General features: G+C 39.3%; 2 protein-coding genes across 3 annotated transcripts; both read left to right on the forward strand.

The window, feature by feature from the left end:
* Positions 1-268: 268 nt before the first annotated feature.
* On the forward strand, positions 269-8,192 carry PPIL3 (peptidylprolyl isomerase like 3). Of its 2 annotated transcripts, XM_026696819.2 has the most exons (6): positions 274-801; positions 1,572-1,646; positions 2,344-2,437; positions 3,263-3,330; positions 6,869-6,987; positions 7,589-8,192. In XM_026696819.2, exons 1-6 carry the CDS (start codon positions 799-801, stop codon positions 7,713-7,715), a joined length of 486 nt encoding a protein of 161 aa, XP_026552604.1. In that variant the 5' UTR covers positions 274-798; the 3' UTR covers positions 7,716-8,192. The 2 variants fall into 2 exon arrangements, with proteins under 2 accessions (XP_087774780.1, XP_026552604.1); XM_087918654.1 differs by lacking the exon at positions 3,263-3,330 and having other exon boundaries at positions 269-801.
* Positions 8,193-9,802: 1,610 nt separating this feature from the next.
* Positions 9,803-19,366, forward strand: CLK1 (CDC like kinase 1). The gene is made up of 13 exons (XM_026696813.2): positions 9,803-10,387; positions 13,124-13,269; positions 13,456-13,681; positions 14,667-14,757; positions 15,096-15,162; positions 15,803-15,919; positions 16,131-16,297; positions 16,448-16,542; positions 16,628-16,757; positions 17,434-17,516; positions 17,963-18,042; positions 18,908-18,998; positions 19,081-19,366. Exons 2-13 carry the CDS (start codon positions 13,124-13,126, stop codon positions 19,216-19,218), a joined length of 1,431 nt encoding a protein of 476 aa, XP_026552598.1. The 5' UTR covers positions 9,803-10,387; the 3' UTR covers positions 19,219-19,366.
* The last annotated feature ends 1,061 nt before the right edge of the window (positions 19,367-20,427 follow it).

Consider the following 20,427-nt stretch of genomic DNA (forward strand, 5'->3'; position numbering starts at 1 on the left):
GAGAAAAGCAGGGAGGAAAAAAAAACCTTTCTCAACTCCTTACTATATTAAACTCGTATGTTTTAATTCGTGGATGGATTGCACGACTCAAACCAATGGGTATTTCCTCCCAGCTAAGCTTTCCTAGTTTTGAGAGCCCCTTCAATCAAGAACAAGAATTTGCAATCGCCGCTCCCCACCACAGCCCCGCGCGTCACTTGCAGCTGCCTTCTTACCCAAACAGCCAAGCTTTCGTCAGATTCTTGAAACGAATCGCGTCATTCTCCCCGTCCTGGAAAAGTACTACTGCGTGTGAACCACGTCCTCAACTCGCGTCTTCCACGAGCGCATTTAGGCAAGCCGGCGGTGGGCGGCCGGTCAGAGAGACCCAGGCACCTCCTTCCCCACCACCGCGGAGGCGGAACCCAGCGCTTCGCGGGAGGAAGGCCGAGTGCGGCGGCGGATCCGCAGGCGGGGCCTAAATGCAAGAAGATAGTATGGGAAGGCGTTGGGCGTGTATTTGGCCTTGCGCGCCTTCCTCGCGGGTCCGAAGACCTGGCCTGGCGAGTTGAGAGGCGGTCGGAATTCTCCTCGCTTTTGCCCCGTCGGGGTGTCTCGCGAAAATATCGTCCCTTCTGCTGCAGCCGTCTGACTGGAGCAGCGAGGAAATTCCCAAAGCCTTTATAGCCCGAGAAACCAGAGCTCTGCTCCACCTGGATTTCTTTACCATGTGCTGTTTCTCCGCTGGTTTCAGAAGTGCTGCTTTTCGGGACTCCTTCTGACACAGGCGCATTGTTTTCTACCCGCTAACCGGCAAAGATGGTGAGGTTTGCGGCTTCAAGACCTTCCTTACCGCGTATAAGGTGTACGCGGGGCTCCAGATCTCACGGAACAGCCTTCCATTTACCAAATACTATTGCTTCGCGCCCATATACAAGTTCACTATAGAATCGACTTGGCATTCTTGGACATAGGGAGTTTTGAAAGACGGATCCCTTGGCCAGATCTTGGGTGAAACGTTTCCCAGAGGCGTTTTGACTAGACCTCATCAGCAATCCAGCATCCATATTCTTTGGGCTTTTAACACCGAAATCAATGAATACCCATGCCTTGTGATCTCTGTGGAGAAAGATCAAACACCTGCCTGTTTGAAGATCAGTATAAAACTTGATTTATATTTTATGGGTGTTGGATCTCCAATTAGCCTTGCTGAGATGATGATGATGAAAAATTATAATAATTGTAGTACTGACTTGCCTGGATGATTTTAGCCCACTCTATAAACATGACTAAAGCTGAGTCCAACCTATTGTACACACCCATTCTGGGCCTGACATTTAAAATGCAGAAAATTGATGGTAGTATATTCTCTGCAAAAGAACTATGAACTGGTATTTAAGTTAACTTTCTCCAACAAGGTACTCTTAAGAATTTGTTGGACTGGAACTCTGTTATCCCTTAGAAATTAATTAATGAGAGGCACATATGCACTGTATTTCCTTTTACAGTCAATTATTTTAATTGGATTGCTGTAGTACATTTGACTGTTTTGTGTGCTGCAAAAAAATAATATAGTTCAATTCCTTCTGCAGGCTGTCACATTGCACACTGATGTTGGAGATGTTAAAATTGAGTTATTCTGTGAACGAACACCAAAAGCTTGTCAAGTAAGTCATGAAAATAAAAAATAACATTGAATTGAGGAACAATTCAGATTTTATAAATAAAATGCTCAGTATAAGAGAATTTATAAGACAACAAACTATGGTAGATATGCTTTGTTGATCTTCCTTAAGCTCATTCCAACCCTATATTTCTTTAATCTGATGCAGCTAAGATCAGAATTCTTAGGCCCAATTTATTGGCCACGCTTGCTTGGAAATTTTAGGAACTACAATTTCCAAAGATTTAGAAGGTACTAACCATTTTCATGTCTTAATAGGCATTCTCCTGCAATTTATAAAGTTAATTGCCTAATCCTTTTATATCTATACATTCAGTTTTGACAAAATAAATAAAACCAGATAAACTTACTATTTCTGACATTTTACAGCTCTGCATTGAGCATTTTCATCCATTTTAGTTCATACCTTTTACTTGCATTCTATTAACTATGATGTATTTAAATGACATAGCTGTCAAAATATGTTTTAGAACTGATTTATTTGACTTCTCACTAACAATCAGTGAGGGCTTAGCTGCAGAAGAGAGAAGGAAACATGAAAGGAATATTCAGATTTCACTGAGCCCTATTTAAGCACGGCACTTGGTCATGGCTGTTATGGCTACAGAAGTCTTTGGAATGAGTATAAATATTTTGTATCATGGTTTGTTTCTTAACTGACTTTCTGCTTTTTTTCTTAGAATTTTCTGGCTCTCTGTGCTAGTAACTACTACAATGGCTGTACTTTTCATCGAAATATCAAAGGCTTTATGGTTCAGACAGGAGACCCAACTGGTAATACCTTTTATGAAAATTAGATATACTATGCCATTCTCCTGAAGCAAGACTACTTTACTGTTAAGAAAAGCATTTTATTACAAATATGAACATGATAATTATAATTTTATATATTTACTATGTAAAGTTTGCAAACTGATTTGCCTAAGTTGGTGTTTTTAATACCCAGATGAGCAGAGATTAATATCTATATTAACATCAGACCAATAATAAGCAGGCAATATTCCAATCAAGGAAGGGCTAAGCAAGCTAACCCCAACACCACCAACAGCCAACAGAGGGAGCCACTAGAATATAAACAAAGCAAACCCCACTTCCTGCCCGATTGATAATGGGTAATGAAATGTCTGCAAGAAAACACCCAAGAAAAAACTATGGTTCAGGGAGCACCAAAAACCGCTCTGTAATTTTTTTAAAACTTGAATTTTAAAAAGTAAGCAGGGGAAAACCTATTGTATAGATAGGTATATTCAGCAGATCTAAAAAAAAATAAACCCACACAAACATTTTGAAATTATAAACTACTGGGATTTGAGAGTTCTTTTAAACTTAGGTGTGCCTGCAGTTTGAGCAGCTAGCATCTGTTTTTTAGAAACTCCACCTGAAATGTGAGAAAACTACTCCATCTTATTTATTACTTTTTGGGGGGTGGGGGTGGAAGGGAATTGGGTGAGATACACCTTTTGGGCTAAAGAGGAAGATACCTGGATTTATGGAGATATTTGTGCTATTCACTTTGTGCCTTGATTTTGGAGCCCACTTGATCCATGTATCTGTTTCTTCTCCTTTGTCTCTGGACCCATCTCTTTCTGATTATATCAGGTTCTGGGAAAGGAGGAATCAGTATTTGGGGCAGGAAGTTTGAAGATGAATACAGTGAATACTTGAAGGTGATTTTCTTGACATTGCAGTTCCTTGTTCAAGTTGTACATTTTGTTTTTTAAAATTACCTAAGAATAACTACGAACTTAACTATGGAAGAAGATCACATTGATTACTTGATTCCAGAGGTGGTATTCAACCGGTTCGCACCTATTTGGGTGAACTGGTAGCGGTTATTTGGCATGGGTCGCCAAACCGGTAGCGACCCCTGGCTGGCCACGCCACCGACCCAGTCTCCCAGTCGCTCACTTGCCCCGGTCGCTCTCCTAGCTTTCCCTTCCATGTGGTGGCTGTGGCGCAGCTCGGGCGGATGTCCCAGGGCTGCTACACATGCGCACTGCATGTGCAACCACTACACATGCAGTGCGCATGTGCAGCAGCCCTGGGCCATCCAACCGCCTGCCTGCCCTCCTGGAGCACATTTTCTTCCTTCTCCCGACAGACGCGCCTCTTTCAGCCCGGCCCAGCCAGCAGGTGGGTGAGTGGATATTCCAGGGGTCCTCTCCTCGCTTGTCATGAGATGCCTGCAGCTGCTGTGTGCTTTATTTGGTGCGGCTGCAGTCCAGCAGCAGCTCCGAAAAAAACACACCCTGTTCTATTTGCCGGGCTCGGCAAGTCTGAGCAGCCGGCACCTAGAACAGGGAAGGGCCGGACCATTGGAGTAGCGGAGCCGAGCCGGAGATCAGTAGCCGCCTCTCTCGCAGCACAGAAATCCTCCCCGAATGGGCCAGCTGGTCATCTCCTTCTCTGCCATACAGAACAAATAGGCAGAGAAGGAGACGACTAGCCAACTGATTTGGGGAGGATTTCGGTGCTGAAAAGGCGACTGGAGACCGAAAAAAAGTCGCCTCCAGCAGCCGCCCCTTTGGCCAGCTGATCTCCTCCTCGGCCATACAGAACAAAAAGGTGGAGAAAGAGAAGACTAGCCAGCCAATTTCTTTTGTCCCCCTGGACTGCTGCCACACCCATATCCTCCTTCTCCCCGGGTGTGGGGGAAAGGAACAACACGAGGTAGTGAGGGCAGGGGGGAAAGGGCGGAGTGGGGGAACTTGCCTGGCCACCGGGTTGTTTCTTTCCACTCCTTTCGTCTTCCGCTTTTGGCTGCACACAAGGAAAGCAGCAAAAGTCTTTTTCTCTCTCCTTCAAACTCCACCAGAAATGAGTCTTTGGGACCCTGCAAGGCATCCTGCTCCAGGAGGCTGCACCAGCAAAGACTCATTTCTGGTGGAGTTTGTGGGGAGAGAAAGAAAGCTTCTGCTGCTTTCCTTGCATGCAGCCTGAGAAGGGAGCTCAAAGCAGGCTAGGAATGGGGCTGCCTTGGAGGGGGTGGAGGTGTGAGGGATCTGTGTGTGTGTGTGTGTGTGTGTGTGTGTGTGTGTGTGTGAGAGAGAGAGAGAGAGAGAGAGAGAGAGAGAACTCTCTGCTATTATTTTTAATTGTTCCATTATTTATCACGTGTCAATATTTTACACTGTTCCTACACCTAGAGTGATTTTTCTGCCTTTCTTTTGCCCAGGGCTACCACATATTTTTCATGGATTACATGCATTCAATATCAATAATCCAGAGCATAAAATACACATGTGTTTAACAAGAGTTGAAAGGGACCTTGGAGGTCTTCTAGTCCAACCCCCAGCTCAGGCAAGAAAACTGACGATGCCAAACTGAGTAGAAATCCTGGGAAAGGTATCAGAATAATACTTAGAAGGGACCTTGGGAGGAAACCTATACCATTTCAGAGAAATGGCTGTCTAGTCTTTTCTCAAAAACTTCCAGTGATTGAGCACCCAGAACTTCTGGAGACAAGCAGTTCCACTGGTTAATTGTTCTCACTGTCTGGAAGTTTCTCCTTAGTTTTAGGTTGATTCTCTCTGTTCAGTTTCATTGCCTCTTCTTTGCATTCTGCTTCTTTAGAAAATACATTGTCCCCCTTTCTTTGTGGCAGCCCCTTAAAAGCCTGTTGCCTATCACACTCTTGAGTAAAGTATGTGAGCCATTTCCTCCTTTCAGTGGTCCATGAAAGTACATCTATAGTATGCAGATAATAAAGTCAAAAAAAGTGAACAACATTTTTACAGAACTATAGATAAGTTGAGGCTGGGTGACAAGGAATGGCTGGGAGGGGAGGGGCCAGGTGAGGCACCCCTTGATGCGAGTGACATTGAGTTGGCCATGCCCACCCAGTCACATGACCACCAAGCTATGCCCAGTCATATGACCACTAAGCCAAACCCACCCAGTCACATGACCACTAAGCCAAACCCACCCAGTCACATAACCACCAAGCCACGCCCACCAAATAAACCACACCCACAGAACTGGTAAAAAAAAATTGAATTCTACCACTACTTGATTCCCATTCCCTCTGGGAAAGGAGGATATTTGGAGATGGTGTAAGTTTGGGGCACGAGCAGGGGTGGGACTCTACCGGTTCGGAGCAGTTCTTTAGAACCGGTTATGATTTCCCAGTTCAGAGAACTGGCAAATCGTGCCCTTGGCTGATCCCACCCCTCTTTGCCCGCCCCTCCCCTCCCCGCCCAGTCAGTCCTTATCACACACACATGACATCGCATGCATGCCCAACATTGCTGACTGCGTTCTTCCCCGCCCAATCACTCCTTAAGTTTTTCCCCATCCCGACAGTCAGCTGTTCCGATGATTAGCTGTGCCAGGATCCCCCTCGCTGTCTTACTGCTTCACCAGGAGGCTTCCCTGAGGCCCAGGGGGCAAAAAGGGGCATGGGGGGAGGGTCAGGGGTGCTGTGCCCTCCCACGTTCCATTTTTTGCCTTCCTGGGCCCTAGGAAAGCCTGTTGGGAGCAAAAACTCCCCCCCCCCCAGAAGGCTTCCAGGAGGTCCAAAAACAGAGCGCAGGTCTTCCCAAAAACAGAGGGGGCTCCCCGCGCTCCGTTTTTTGCCTTCCTGGGCCCCAGGGAAGCTTTCTGGGAGCAAAAATGCCCCCCCCCCCAGGCTTCCCTGAGGCCTAGGAGGCAAAAAAATGGGGGGAGGGTTTGAAAAAAAGCCACGCCCACCCAGTCACATGGTCACGCCCACAGAACCGGTTAAAAAATTTGAATCCCACCTCGGGCACGAGCGCAGCTAGGAAATAGGACTGGTAATGCTTTAGGCAGACCTAACAGTCTTTTCCCTAGAGGAGTCATAATGCAAAATGTAAGTTTTATATAATTATACTTTGCTTTAGGGTTTCTATCCATCCATCAACAAATCCATACCTTTTACTTACCTGGGATGGCCAGAACAAAAGGAAACATTGTCAAAGTTATTGCAGATATTGGGGGTTTTTTTAATGAATTTTTGGAACATGTGCACTGTCAAATTACTCAGAGGGTGTTGTAGTAGAAAACAGTAAAGAGTCTTATAGTCTCAAGTTTGGGAAAGGCTGAATTTAGCAAATCAGCCCAGAGATATGTCAAGCCTCTGCATGTTTAGTTTTATTCTGCAAACTACCTTAAGACAAAACAGAAAACTTAGAAATAAAAAAATATTTACCAGACTACTTATGTTCTAATTTCCTGATTCACTTTTAGCACAGTGTCCGTGGTGTTGTTTCCATGGCAAACAATGGTCCGAATACAAATGGTTCTCAGTTCTTTATCACTTATGGTAAACAGCCACATCTCGACATGAAATATACTGTCTTTGGGAAGTAAGTAATGAAATACAAAATTATATACCATAGAGGTCTAATAGGGTGGAGACTGCATGATTTAGGGAACAAAAATTTTATCTCAGATATCTCCTTTACTACTTGTTAAGCAATCTGTCCCACCTGACCTTAGCTTTTTTAAAATGTATTTTTAAAAATGAAAAGCTGGCATGCCCAAACGAAAGCAACAACTATTCCGAACTAGGGTGTTTTTCAGATATACATGCAACTCCCAGAAATCACAGCAATGGCCATGTTCACCAGAGATTTTAGAAATATAACTCTACTATATAACAGTTATTTACAATAATCCCTGTGCGTCACATAGACTTTCTCGGAAAACTAAAATCATGGGTGACTACATGCCAGTGTTTTCCTTGGAAGTCTGTGAGTAGAGAATTTTAGATGGTAGCACAGCATGATAGAAAGTCACCTCACCATTCTGCCTTCTCTTTCAGACTTTTTGTCATCAGCCACAGGCATCATGGCAGCCTATTTGTAAATGAGCATGTACCCCCATAACAGCTTTTAACAAAGATGAGAGAAGATACATGCCTTTCTATGCAAGGAAATTCTCATTATTTTTTATTTCTCTGTGCAGAGTAATCGATGGCTTGGATACACTTGATGAGCTGGAGAAGCTGCCTGTAAATGAAAAGACATTCCGCCCCTTGAATGATGTCCATATTAAAGATGTGACAATTCATGCTAATCCTTTTGCTCAGTAGCTGCAATGGACCAACTTTTTTTTTATTTGAACATTTCACAGGAGATAAATTCCAGAGCTTGCTATTCAAACTGTTTAAAACCAAACATTTTTCTGTTTGTCCTATGATCCAGACAGTATACCTGGTTTGACTACAGTCTCCTCTTTTAACATTCACTTTTGTTAGTATTTCTAAAAATGTCATCTTTATTGGATTTATATATTGCTGAAGCATATTCATAGCTGCATATAATTTCAACTTACAACAAATTTAGGCAGTATACACACAGAATGCTACATTTTAACCCCACTCTTCAAAAATGTTCAGGATCTCTATTTTTGCAATTATCCTATATAGCAAATCAGGCAAGGAGAATATGTTACTGAAGGTAAAATGAATTTCATTATTTTTATCAGGACTCTAGGCATGCATAAAACTATTTGTGTACATGGATTCTGGTGCTTTGTGTGCACATAAAAATTGTTTTGGTTTCAAATATTTCTGGGTCAAAGTATTTTGAGTGCTCCTTTTTAATTATTATTGGGAATTTTCCATTGTAACTTTTAGCTATTTTTGAAATACCTGGAGAGAGAGAGAGGTGATTGTAGTTAGAGAAGCAGGAATTCCCCCACCGAGTTTTTTTCTTAAATCAGCTCCTTTTAAAATGTTTTCCAATGACTCATGGTGGCCTAGATTTATTTATTAAATTTATGTATCACCTGATTCCCAAAATTCTGGCTCACAAGTAAAAACATTGTTTTAAAATACAAGAACAAAAATAAAAAACAATTAAAAGAATGAAATAAAAACTCTATACAATCCAAAGGGGTTTCATGCACCTCACTAAAGAACTAGAGCTGGGAACATCCAGGTTTTAGAGGAACCTTATTCCAGAGTTGATTTACTGTACTTCTTGCTACAAAAGCAGGTATGCTTGAAGATCTGACATACGCTCTGCAACTACTGCAAGGTCCAGATTAGGCACAGGAAATACACTGGACAGTTATCATAATGGGTATCTCCTTGATTTATGACCAGTTGCTTAGCAATCAAAATTATATGTGTCGTGTAAAGCTACTAACAACCAGATTTTGAAGTTATGATGGTTGGAAACCTGCTCCCTCCCTTTCATGATTGCATTTTAGGTGCTTGGCAGCGTCCTGTAGCCATGTGACTGATTTGCCAAAAAGGAGAGTAAAATGGATTTGCTTCACCACAAAAAATGCCAAAAATTGGGTCTGATCACATGATGTCTCAACTTACAATTACAAAGTTGCCAATATGTCACTCCTAATGAATTCTTCGAATCTTTTTGAAGTTTGGCTCAAGGCTCATGATTTAATTAGGGCAATCACTGGAATCCTGACAATAATTCTGGGCTCAATTACAGCTGTAACTCAAAAACTACTTGCACTTTGGCATCATCCAGATCTTTCCATGCCTCAAGGTACCCATTCTTTGTTCTCAGAGCAAGATAGGCAAACGAGGTGGTTCAAACTTATCCAGTGTGACACAAGCTGTCACATGAAATTATGACCTGGATGTTCAACCAGCTTCAGATATTTGGTGATATAGATGTATGGTCCTTTCTCTAATGGGGATACAATGACAGTGTAGTGCTATGCTATAGTCTCAGCACTTCCAATGAAGTAGGGCAGAAGTACAAATGGATGCTGCTTCATGCTCATGTCCTGGAAGTAATGTATACTACAGATAAAAAAGCCATCAGTGTGAATCTCAATATGCCTTCAGTGATAATGGATAAAGAGCCCAACCTGCATTCTGTCAAGCAGAGTTAGTTGGCAATGACTGCATGGCTCCAAACTGTATGGGTGGGATGGTCTTGGCCTGAAAGGGATCACAACTACAATCATCTCAGGTTCTCAGTATTGGATGAATCCCATAAGCTCAGTAGTCACATCCATGAAAGACGGGTTTTTTAGAGCAGCACCAGATTGAATTCTACCCCCTGCCAAAGTTCTTAATCCTCAGGATGCCTCCACCTGACAGAACTCCAGTCACCTGTTGTTCAAGAGGTTGCTTGAACCAGTAGTGAGGGAGCTGCAATGCTTTTGGCCACGCGTGTTCTTGAGAATGCCTTACGATCAAAGCAGTTTTGCATGTGAGCGTTTCCTCATGACAAATTTAAGCTCAGAGCCATATTGGGAAGGTTCTGCCCGTAATTCTTTTCTTAGAAGAGCCCTCGGATGAGCTGCAAGATAAATTGGATAATGCAAACAGGAGTAGCAGAACCACGAGGACGGAGATCTAGGATGCGTTCGGGCTCAGAATTTTCTGGAACTTGTCTATAAAATAACATGCAAGGATGCGGTTTTCAGGATGAAAAAAAGAAAAGTATGTTTTTAGACCGGATCGTCATAATCGGTGCTCTCTGACTGCGAAGCATCCCAACACCTTCCACTCCAACTGCACATCTGCAATGCCAAAACTACTCACGCAATGCTGATTTGCGCACGCGCTAAGGTTATTGCTTTTTATAATAAACATCTGATTGTTGGCTCGTGACGCAGAGGGCGGGATTATGCTTGCGCATACACGTTCTTTACAAGCCTTTTTTTTCTAGAACATTCTTGCCCGGCGCCATTTTGTTACGGCGAGGATCTTGTAATGGTGGCTAGGCAGTGAAGAACTGTAAGGTGTTTATAGACCGGAGACCGGTTCCGAGCGGAAAAGTAAGTTTGGGTGATATCAAAACCCCAAAGTCAGGGGTATTCGGCGTGAGATAATGTCTTCTCGTAACAAAGAAGTGAGTGGGATCGTTTGTTGAATGTGCAGGAGACGCGGGGACTTTTTTTTTTTTTCTTCGTGGTATACAAGCCGAGCAGCTGTCGGTAGCTTCTGGCTCTTCGTTAGGGCTAAGGGCCGCCGGCTGTCGAGGTCCGGCTACGGCCTTGAGGGCCTGAAAGAAAAAACAGTCCCGGTTGTAGTTATGTGTCGCCCTTGCTTCGCCTTAACGAGAAGAGGCAGAATTTTTTTTTTTTACCCACAGAGAGAGAAAGAGCACTGTTACTGTAAAATGGATTTGCCTTTTTATTGCCTGCTGACTGCGCCTACACAATTGCGTAGTCTTCAAAAGGTTTTCTGATCCTTACCAGGAAGAAAATAACAATGTTCCGTACTTGTGATGTACGATTATTGTAAGCTGTATGCGATGTTGAGGGTGAGGTAATGGACGAGTAGGAGAACGATTTTAATCAGGACAATATCTCAATTTTGCTTTTGTTCTTGAAGATTCGGCGGTTGATAGCTCAAAGTAAAGAAATCCGGAAACGTGGAAGAAGAAAGCTTTAAGTTTGGGGTTTTTTATTTTTATAAATACAAGGTAAGAAGAGATGGCATGGAAAGACACTAAAATTGTTACCAAAGCACAAGGGACTAAGAATAGCAACAAAACTAAAATGCAGTTGAAATTACAGGGAAAAAATGGCTGCTAGTAAAAGATTTACCGTCTGAAAGAGGAAAGAGATGGAGGCTGCTAAATCATTCCAAGGAGAATAATGCAGAGCTTTTACTACCATAGCCAAATGAGTTCTATATTTAAATTTATTATCAATATTTCTTGCCATCCTGAGAGATTGATTTTAAGGGGTGGACCGGCTTCTGAGGGTGAAATCTATGTTCTGCCAAGCTGTTAACAATGTAGCAGGGAGATTTTGGAGACATGACCTTTTTGAGAATAGTAATTGAGATCTCAACAGAAAAATTATCTCTGTGGAATTAGATTCCACATGTTAGGCTTTTTTTTTTAAGTGACTCTTCTCATGACATGTTTGACTTGTTCATTTTCTGGGTTTTACCAGATATTAACTCTTTAATGAATTTAATAAACTAAGTTCACCAGACAGCGTCAAAAAACTAACCAATTTAGCATGGTGGTTTTATTATTATCCATATTGAAGATAGTGTTTTACATTTATATTGTTATTTCTTGTATAGAACTAGATTTTGAGAAATACTTTTGAAAAATGTATTCAGAACTTTTGCTTTTCATGTTGAGCTTGATAGTGGAGTAATAGGAAGTATGTGGAAATTTTCATTTCAGTCCATGTGTTTAATATTTTAGAATCTGCTCCAAAGTTGCTTCTTTCAAGTGTGGTATTTCTTTCATTTCTTTCATTAATTACATTATGGCCCTATCTTCTTCAGCTAGGCTTCTTAGAACTATTGGACTAGAAGTCCTATTGTTACATTTGTGATTGTGATAATTGTAGTCACTTGAATCAAGAAGTCATAATTCTTAAGTCTAATTTTGGTAACCCTGATGACACCCATATAATTTTCAAGTTTTATGTAATATTGAATAAAATATACAGGTAGTCCTTGACTTACAACAATTCACTTAATGACTGTTCAAAGTTACAATGGAGAAATGTGTCTTATTACCATTTTTCACAGTTACAACCTTTGCAGTATCCCCTTGGTCATGTGATCAAAATTCAGATGCTTGGCAACTGGTTCATAGTTATGATCGTTGCATATCCCAAGGCCACATTGATCCCCTTTTGTGCCCTTCTGACAAAGTCAATGGGGAAGTCACATTCACTTAACCATGTGACAAACTTAACTATGGTGATTCACTTAACAACTGGCAAGGAAGGTCATAAAATTGGAAAAATTCACTTAACAATGTTTCACTTAACACAAATTTTGGGCTCAATTATCCTAAGGACTGACTACCTGTATTACAGTGCATTATCAAATATATCAAAAGCATAGGTAAAGGTAAAGGTAACGTAAAGATATACCTTGTACACACGTTCCCCTTGCCAAAGAGCCAGCGCTGTCCGAAGACGTCTCCGTGGTCATGTGCCCGGCATGACTAAACGCCAAAGGCGTATGGAATGCTGTTACCTTCCCACCAAAGTGATCCCTATTTTTCTACTTGCATTTTTACATGCTTTCTAACTTCTATTTTGGCAAAAGCTGGAACAAGTAACAGGAGCTCACTCATTATGTAGTGCTAGGGATTCGAATCAACAAGCTCAGTGTCTTAGCCACTGAGCCACCACATCCCTTCTATATTAATTGGAATATATATTAAATATTAATTGGAACTGGTATTTAGTAGACAACACAGTGTTTAAAAGTATATACATTTTTGAGAAGGATTTCATTTTTCTCAAGCTTGTATGTATATCATTTGCTATTGGACCTTTCGAAAGAGCTTTTCAATCTGGGTTTTTACACATTCTGTTTTAGGAATGTGCTAAGAATCAGAGACTGATATGGAAATAAAGGTTTTTCTCATTGTGTATTTTATTGAGTTCAATATTTTGTCAACTGAGAAGATCAGGAGAGTTTTTTTAATTTCTAAGAAAAATAGGGATGGGTTAATTGGAAGTTATCCCAAAACTTTTTTTCTAAAGCATATTGATATATCTGATAATATAATATGTACTTTATTTCAGATGAGGTATTCTAGACACAGTCAATATGGTAGCTGTGATGAAAAACAATGTTGGGATCCCCAAAACCAGCATAAGAGAAAAAGACAATCACATGGCACATATGAATACAAACGCTGCAAATATGATCAAACTCGAATGTATGATAGGTAAGTTTCTTTCTCAGTTCTCATGCAGCTAAAATGTAAGTAATAAATTTTATCACGTGATTTATGGTAACATTTTATAGGAGTTAAAATCCAAAATACAAGAACAATTCTTGATTCCCTATCTGGAGGTATCTGCAATGTGCAGTTTTGCATTACAAGGTGTTTTATGAATTTTTTCCACTCTAGCGCTTATAAAGATACCAGCTCGCTCCAGGAAAGAGGCGAAGATCATGAACGTTGTTATGTTGAAGAGTACAGAAGCAACTTTAGTCAGTTGTCTGAAACCAGGCACCATTGCAGGGTCCATGAGAATGACTGTCACAACCATAGTAGCAAGTCATCTGGTCAGAGTGGCAGAAGCAGTTACAAAAGAAAATGCAAGGCTGATAATAAATCATATCATACAGACACGGTATGTATAATTTAAAACACCTGGAACATGGATATAGGTATTCTTTTAAATAATTACAAATGTGTGAGGATACATTCTAGCAAAATTGTTTTTTTCTACTATATTCCAAAATGGGAATACTTTGTAGCAACTGAAGACCTATTTTTCAGTGGTGATCCTTGTTATCTTTTACAACATTTTACTTTTAAAATACCTGATTAAATTATATACTGAAATGGTGTTACATTGTGTTTACCTATAAGGATAATTGATGAGAAAATACGACTGCTATTCTAAGACCTCTTAGGTTTCATTGGTGGTGTTGAAATAAGTTCCTTTATGCAGATCTGCGCCATTAGTCAAAGGATAAAATTTGCCTCTTTATTAATGGAATGATTGATAGACTTGATCTACATTGTTTTCATCCATGGCTTATCATCTGACATGCATCTGTCAAAGTAGACGTTGAATCTATTGAATTATAATTACTGGATAAATAGAAATTAGGGCTGCTTAGTGCTGTTTAATTAGAAATACTAGAGGTTTTGTGATGAATTTTGATTGCCCTAATTAGGTGAAATATGCAAAATGTATTTTACACTTGTTGAGATTATTTACCCAAAGATTACTTTATAGGTCAGTACATGCCAACACTTGATGTATGGCAGCGTTAAACTGAAGAATATTTATTTACAATTTTAAAATACTTAATTCTTCTAGTGAACCATATTTTAAAAGCATATATTTATTATTTGTTGTTACCTTGCCACTTGAAGTACCTTATCTGAAAATCTGTTCCTTGCCATGTTTTTTTCCCGTAACCTAAACTATGTGCCCTGTGAAATTCTGGGGAATTTGAAATTGTTCCTGCCAACCGTTTGTGGCCTGGCTCGTATCTGAATGCCTGAATATCTCCCTGCTGAATGAATTTCGTATTCTGCCCTGAATTCACTCGGGTATATTGATTGGCTGGATGATGTTGGTGCCGCACACTTGCCGTTACCAGAGGAGTCACCGAAGGAAAAGATCCAGGAGTGTAGAGGATGATGAGGAGGGTCACCTGATCTGTCAGAGTGGAGACGTACTAAATGCAAGATGTATAGAATATTTTTCACAACTTACTTTCAAGATAGAATAATTTCTTTTAGATAAGTCAGGAAATTTTTTTGGAAGTCCTTTACTTTGCGTTTCTTTTGTTACGTGTTTTGTTTTTTTCTTTTGGGGGGTTCATTTTTTATAGAGTTAAACGTAATTGAAACTTCCTGTATAGTAAACAGAGCTGATATAGAACAAGATAGACGTAACTTTCTTGGAGACTTGACCAATTAAATATTTAAAGTCTAGTTATACTTTTTACATAGCGGCAAAGCATGGTGTATTGAATAATAAAAATATGTCATTACTTATATAACTGAATACCTCCCATCTGTTTTAGATGAAATTATCACTACTCTTGGTGAAGGTGCTTTTGGAAAAGTAGTAAAGTGTATTGACCACAAAATGTAAGTTTTTTTTATGATGCTACTCAGAGTTTTCTAAATCTCAGATTATACATAATGTCATTTCTGCTTTCCCTTTCCTTGTGATTGCAAGTTTCTTGTGACAGCTGGGGGAAAAAGGTATTGATTTTGAAAGTCTAAAATATATAAGGTCTAAATATCTGAGGGACTATCTTTTCTGTTAAGGTGATCAGGAAATACTCTTTTGAAGATGCCCCCTTATATGAGGCTTGTTTTCCTGATCTATTATGGTAGTGGTGGGGAAGGGTTCTTCCATGAAAATTCTTAGCATACCTGTAGTCAGTGGTTTCCCAGGATCTGTAAACATCATGTAAACAGCAATGTATTAAAAATGGATGAATTGCAATTACTTTGAAAAACATAGATTTTAAAAAAAATTTGTTTTCAACAGCTTTGCCTGAAATGCACAATTTGTCATTTTATTTCATTTTAAGAATCTTATTGATATTCAGGAAATGTGCATATATTTTAATATATAATGTTCTAAAAAATTAAGGTAACTGGAGATACTTTTACATTTTAATTTTGTAAGAACTGTATTATAAAGCAATTTTTCATTCATTGAAAGAAGGCTTCATTATTCTTGTGACTCTTAGTGACACTTCAAAATTTTGTCTTTTAGGGGAGATAAACATGTAGCAGTGAAAATCGTAAAAAATGTTGACAGATACTCAGAAGCAGCTCGGTCAGAAATACAAGTGTTGAAGCACTTAAATATGTCAGATCCTAATAGTACATTGTAAGTGTATGATACAGTTAAAATGGAATGTGACCATGTCTTTTTTTCTTTCTTTCTTTCCTCCCTCCCTCCCTCTGAAAATACTTATATTCTCTTACATATTAGTTTCTCTGTAATCAACAATTTACTTTCAATTGTACTTATAAATTGCTCAGTTAATTTCATGTTCTTATTTAATGATGCCTTCTGAGTAACCTTACTGCATTTACAGTCACTGTGTCAAGATGTTGGAGTGGTTTGATCATCATGGCCATATTTGCATTGTATTTGAACTGCTAGGACTCAGTACCTATGACTTCCTTAAAGAAAATCGTTTTCTGCCTTTCTGTCTGGACCATATCAGAAAAATAGCTCATCAGATTTGCAAATCTGTAAATTGTAAGTACATATTAAGCTCTCTCTTTAGCAATTTCAAGGTGAATAAATGGAAAATATTCTTTAATTAAAATAGTTTTAGGCTGTAAACACTGATATTTAAAGAGGTCTTAAGCTAAAACACAACTGTTTTACAATTTGGATTCTTTACAGTTTTGCATTCAAACAAGCTGACCCATACAGATTTGAAGCCTGAAAACATATTATTTGTGAATTCTGATTATACAGAAGAATATAACCCTAAACTGGTAAATTTTATCATTTAATATTTAATAATTGCTTTCATAACTAATTCTTACTACTTATGCCTAATAATCCTATGCTACATTTCAGAAACATGGTGAACGCACATTGAAACATCCAGAGATCAAAGTTGTAGATTTTGGAAGTGCAACATATGATTATGAACATCATAGTACACTTGTATCTACAAGGCATTACAGAGCTCCTGAAGTCATATTAGGTGAGATAATATGCATATATTAGTACAAACAATTGCAGTGTACATAACGTGTTATGTATGTTGCAAACTTTAAATAGTTTAGAATATACTCTACTTGCTAAAGTCCCTCAAGTTGCTTGAGATGGAGGAATCCATGACCAAATAAATACACTATGGTCAGTTCATGGAATGAAAAACCAGTCAAAACCCGTCTTGATACAGCAGTAGTTGAGGGTTGAACATGTGAAGGATATACTATATAGGTTATAAATATATACTACATTGTGGGAGAGCAATGAAAGGTGTGTGTGTGTGTGTGTGTGTGTATTCTATATACTATAGATTTGTATGGATTAGTCAAGAGGGATTGGAGAATGCAGGCCTATGACATTTGCTGCTCTGGGATAGCAGTAGCTGGAAGGAGGGAAAGGCTATGATGGTTGGGGGTAGGAGGGCAATGTTGCCTTCTATGCTGGGAACTCTGAGCAGAGGGGAATGACAAAAAAAATTAGTCACCTGTGTATATTGTGTTTTCAGCCAAAACCAACAGCTAAAGCAGTTGCTGCCTCAATTTTTTTCAGAAACTTTCCACATCTCAAGAATGCCCTTAATTCATTAATATCAGAAGTATTTATAGTTTGAAAGTCTTTATAGTATTTATAGTCTGTACAATTCATTTTATATATTTTTGCCACAGCTTTGGGATGGTCACAACCATGTGATGTTTGGAGTATTGGCTGTATTCTTATTGAATATTACCTTGGATTTACAATATTTCCGGTACGTGACTACAGAGGCATATGTTATAGAGGTAGTGACAATTATTAGAAAGGGTTTTTTTACACTTCTAAAGTATTGTGATTAATAATTCAAAGTAAAATAAGAATTGAAGTCAACGGGAAATGTGTAATTTCAGCATAGATAAAAGCAAATTTCAAACTATGGGAACCCAAGGTGTCATATCAAAACCTGGATTTGTCTAGAAGACAAATTATCAATTCCATCATGCGCTTCAGATGCTACATTTCTTTTGAAATGCTGTCATGTGAAATACATTGCCTATAGAACACTTCAATAAGAGTATTAAAAACATAATTTTAGTTGTTTTTGCAAAAAAACTTTTCCCTGTCCCTTTCAAACATACTTTGCAGTACATTGTTTTGTATTCACTGTATGTTTCGGTTTTCTAAAATTTTCAAGGTTTGTTTTTTGTGGTTTTTTTAAAGACACATGATAGCAAAGAACATCTGGCTATGATGGAGAAGATACTAGGACCATTACCAACTCATATGGTTCAAAAAACAAGGTAAAGAAATGTTTTTTCCCCTCAATATTTTCCTTCTGCTGAGTACCACCAGTGTTCTATATGCTTCTCCTTAATGATTAGCTTACATTTTTTAAAAAAAACTAGTAATCTGAAGCAATAAAGGTATTTTAAACCTGGCATAGGTTCTCTTTAGTAGATACCTTGAGGTAAATTGTATGACTCTAGGAATACATTGTAAAATTTAGAACTGTTTAAAATGAGTTAGGTACAGTGCTCATTATTTGCATTTTATCATATAGACATTATGTGGCAGAATGTCTCATATTGTGGTCCTAATTATAATAGTATACTTCGGAGCTGTTTCTTTTCTTTGATCATGTGTTGGTGCTGGTTCTTATCTGTAAGATACTATTCTGCCTTTAATTTTTTATGATGAAATAAAAGTACACTTTTATTGTGATAACTAATGGGATGGTGTACTATTGTGTTAATTTCAGAGGAAAATTAAATTTGTCTTTTTCATGTGACTAGTGGTATTGTGCAAAGCATTCAAGAGGTTTGTGTTTGTATATTCATTGTATTGGAATTGCTGGGGAAAACATTGTCCATACAAAATAACAAGAGGACAGCCTTTGAAACAACCAGTGAAGCCTTTCAAAAGATGCTTTTAGAATAGATGCTTCACTTGCACTAACATGCTTTTGAAGCAGTTTTTGAATGGTGCGCGCTATCTGATACAAATGTGAATAAAGGTAGGAAATGTGCAAATAACCTTTAAAAAAATAAAAATATTTGGTTTATGATCCGAGTTATGCTGAAGCAGTTACAAGGAAGGTGTTACACTAGATTTGTCATTGCTAAAGCTGCCTTTAAATAATTTCATTCTTAACTTCATTTATAACAGAAAACGCAAATACTTCCGGCATGATGGTTTGGACTGGGATGAATTAAGTTCTGCTGGCAGATATGTTTCAAGGCGTTGCAAGCCACTGAAGGTTAGATAATCTGCTGCTTGACTAAGCTTCCTCTACTCCATTTTCTCAGAAGTGCTAATTAGTTTTTTTCCCCCACCCACAGGAATTCATGCAGTGTCACAATTCTGATCATGAGAATCTATTTGATCTTATTCAGAAAATGTTGGAGTATGACCCTGCCAGACGAATCACACTTAATGAAGCTTTGGCACATCCTTTCTTTTTTCCATTAAGAAGATGAAATGAGATTTTTTAAAATTCTGCCATTGAAAAGATGTTTCGCATATTTAAAATGTTTTACATATTTATTTTGTAATTCTGTAAATTTATTTTTTGATATTGTCCTGCTTAGTCTGTTAAAATAGCTCAAAATAAAACATTTAGCAACACTTAGTGTTCAGTTGTTTTCTTAATATTGCATGTGAGCTGTGGTTACATGGGTGATTAAAGTTTCACTCTGAATTTTCTTTTGGAGCTAGGAAAGAAATATGAACTATAAGGACCTTCCCATCTCAGTAGCAAATCTATGTATGGTTTGTTCAGTTTAATTAGATTTCAGTAAGCTTGTTCCCGATACTTTATATGCAATGATTGCATGAATAGGCTTGGTTAGTTCTTTTTGAAAGCCTTAGCTGCACTGACTCATGTACCATACTCTATGCTAACTTGTCTGTTCTGAAATTAGAAGAGAATGGAGTTTTAAGAAAACTAAAAATGCAGAACAGGTGTGCTACATCTACAAAGTATTCTTTCATTTATGCTTCTAGCAGGGATTTATTACATATCCTAAACTCAAGAATGATTGAGTTTGAAATGTTCATTTTTGAGATACTGAATGTTGCTCAGAATACTTTATCCCGGTGGGCTGTGAGAAAATTTTGGTGGTCTGCAGAGAAAAGTTCACCCCCAGACAACCCCCCCAAAAGCAATTAATCCAGGCTGCAGGGGAACAAGGCTGCACTGCCCACATGGCCCGCAACACGAGGTAGTGAGGGGGGAACTTGCCTGGCCACCGGGTTGCTGCTTCCGGCTGCATGCAAGGAAAGCAGCAGAAGTCTTTCTCTCTCCCACACCGCCAGAAATGAGACTGGGACCCTGCAAGGCATCCTGCTCCAAGAGGCTGCACCCGCGAAGGCTCATTTGGGGGGAGGGAAAGTAAGTCTGTTGCTTTCCTTGCATGAAGCCTGAGAATGGAACTCAAAAGCAGGCTAGGAACATGGCTACCTTGGAAGAGGGTGGGGATGTGTGTGTGTGAGAGAGAAATTTCCCCTCTCTCCCCCACCCAAACGGAGCTCAAAAGCAGGCTAGGAATGTGGCTCCTTGGAGGGTGTGTGTATGTGAGACAGAACATCACCAGCCCTCCTAGGCCAGATCTCTACCTGTCCTTCCCACCGTCAGCCAGCCACATCAGTCAAAATTCACGTTAGTGGTCCACAGGATTTAAAATGAG

The sequence above is a fragment of the Pseudonaja textilis genome, unplaced genomic scaffold (genome assembly GCF_049901715.1).
Source record: "Pseudonaja textilis isolate UNSWEBS1 unplaced genomic scaffold, rPseTex1.2 PTEXCTG183, whole genome shotgun sequence".
NCBI lineage: Eukaryota > Metazoa > Chordata > Lepidosauria > Squamata > Elapidae > Pseudonaja > Pseudonaja textilis.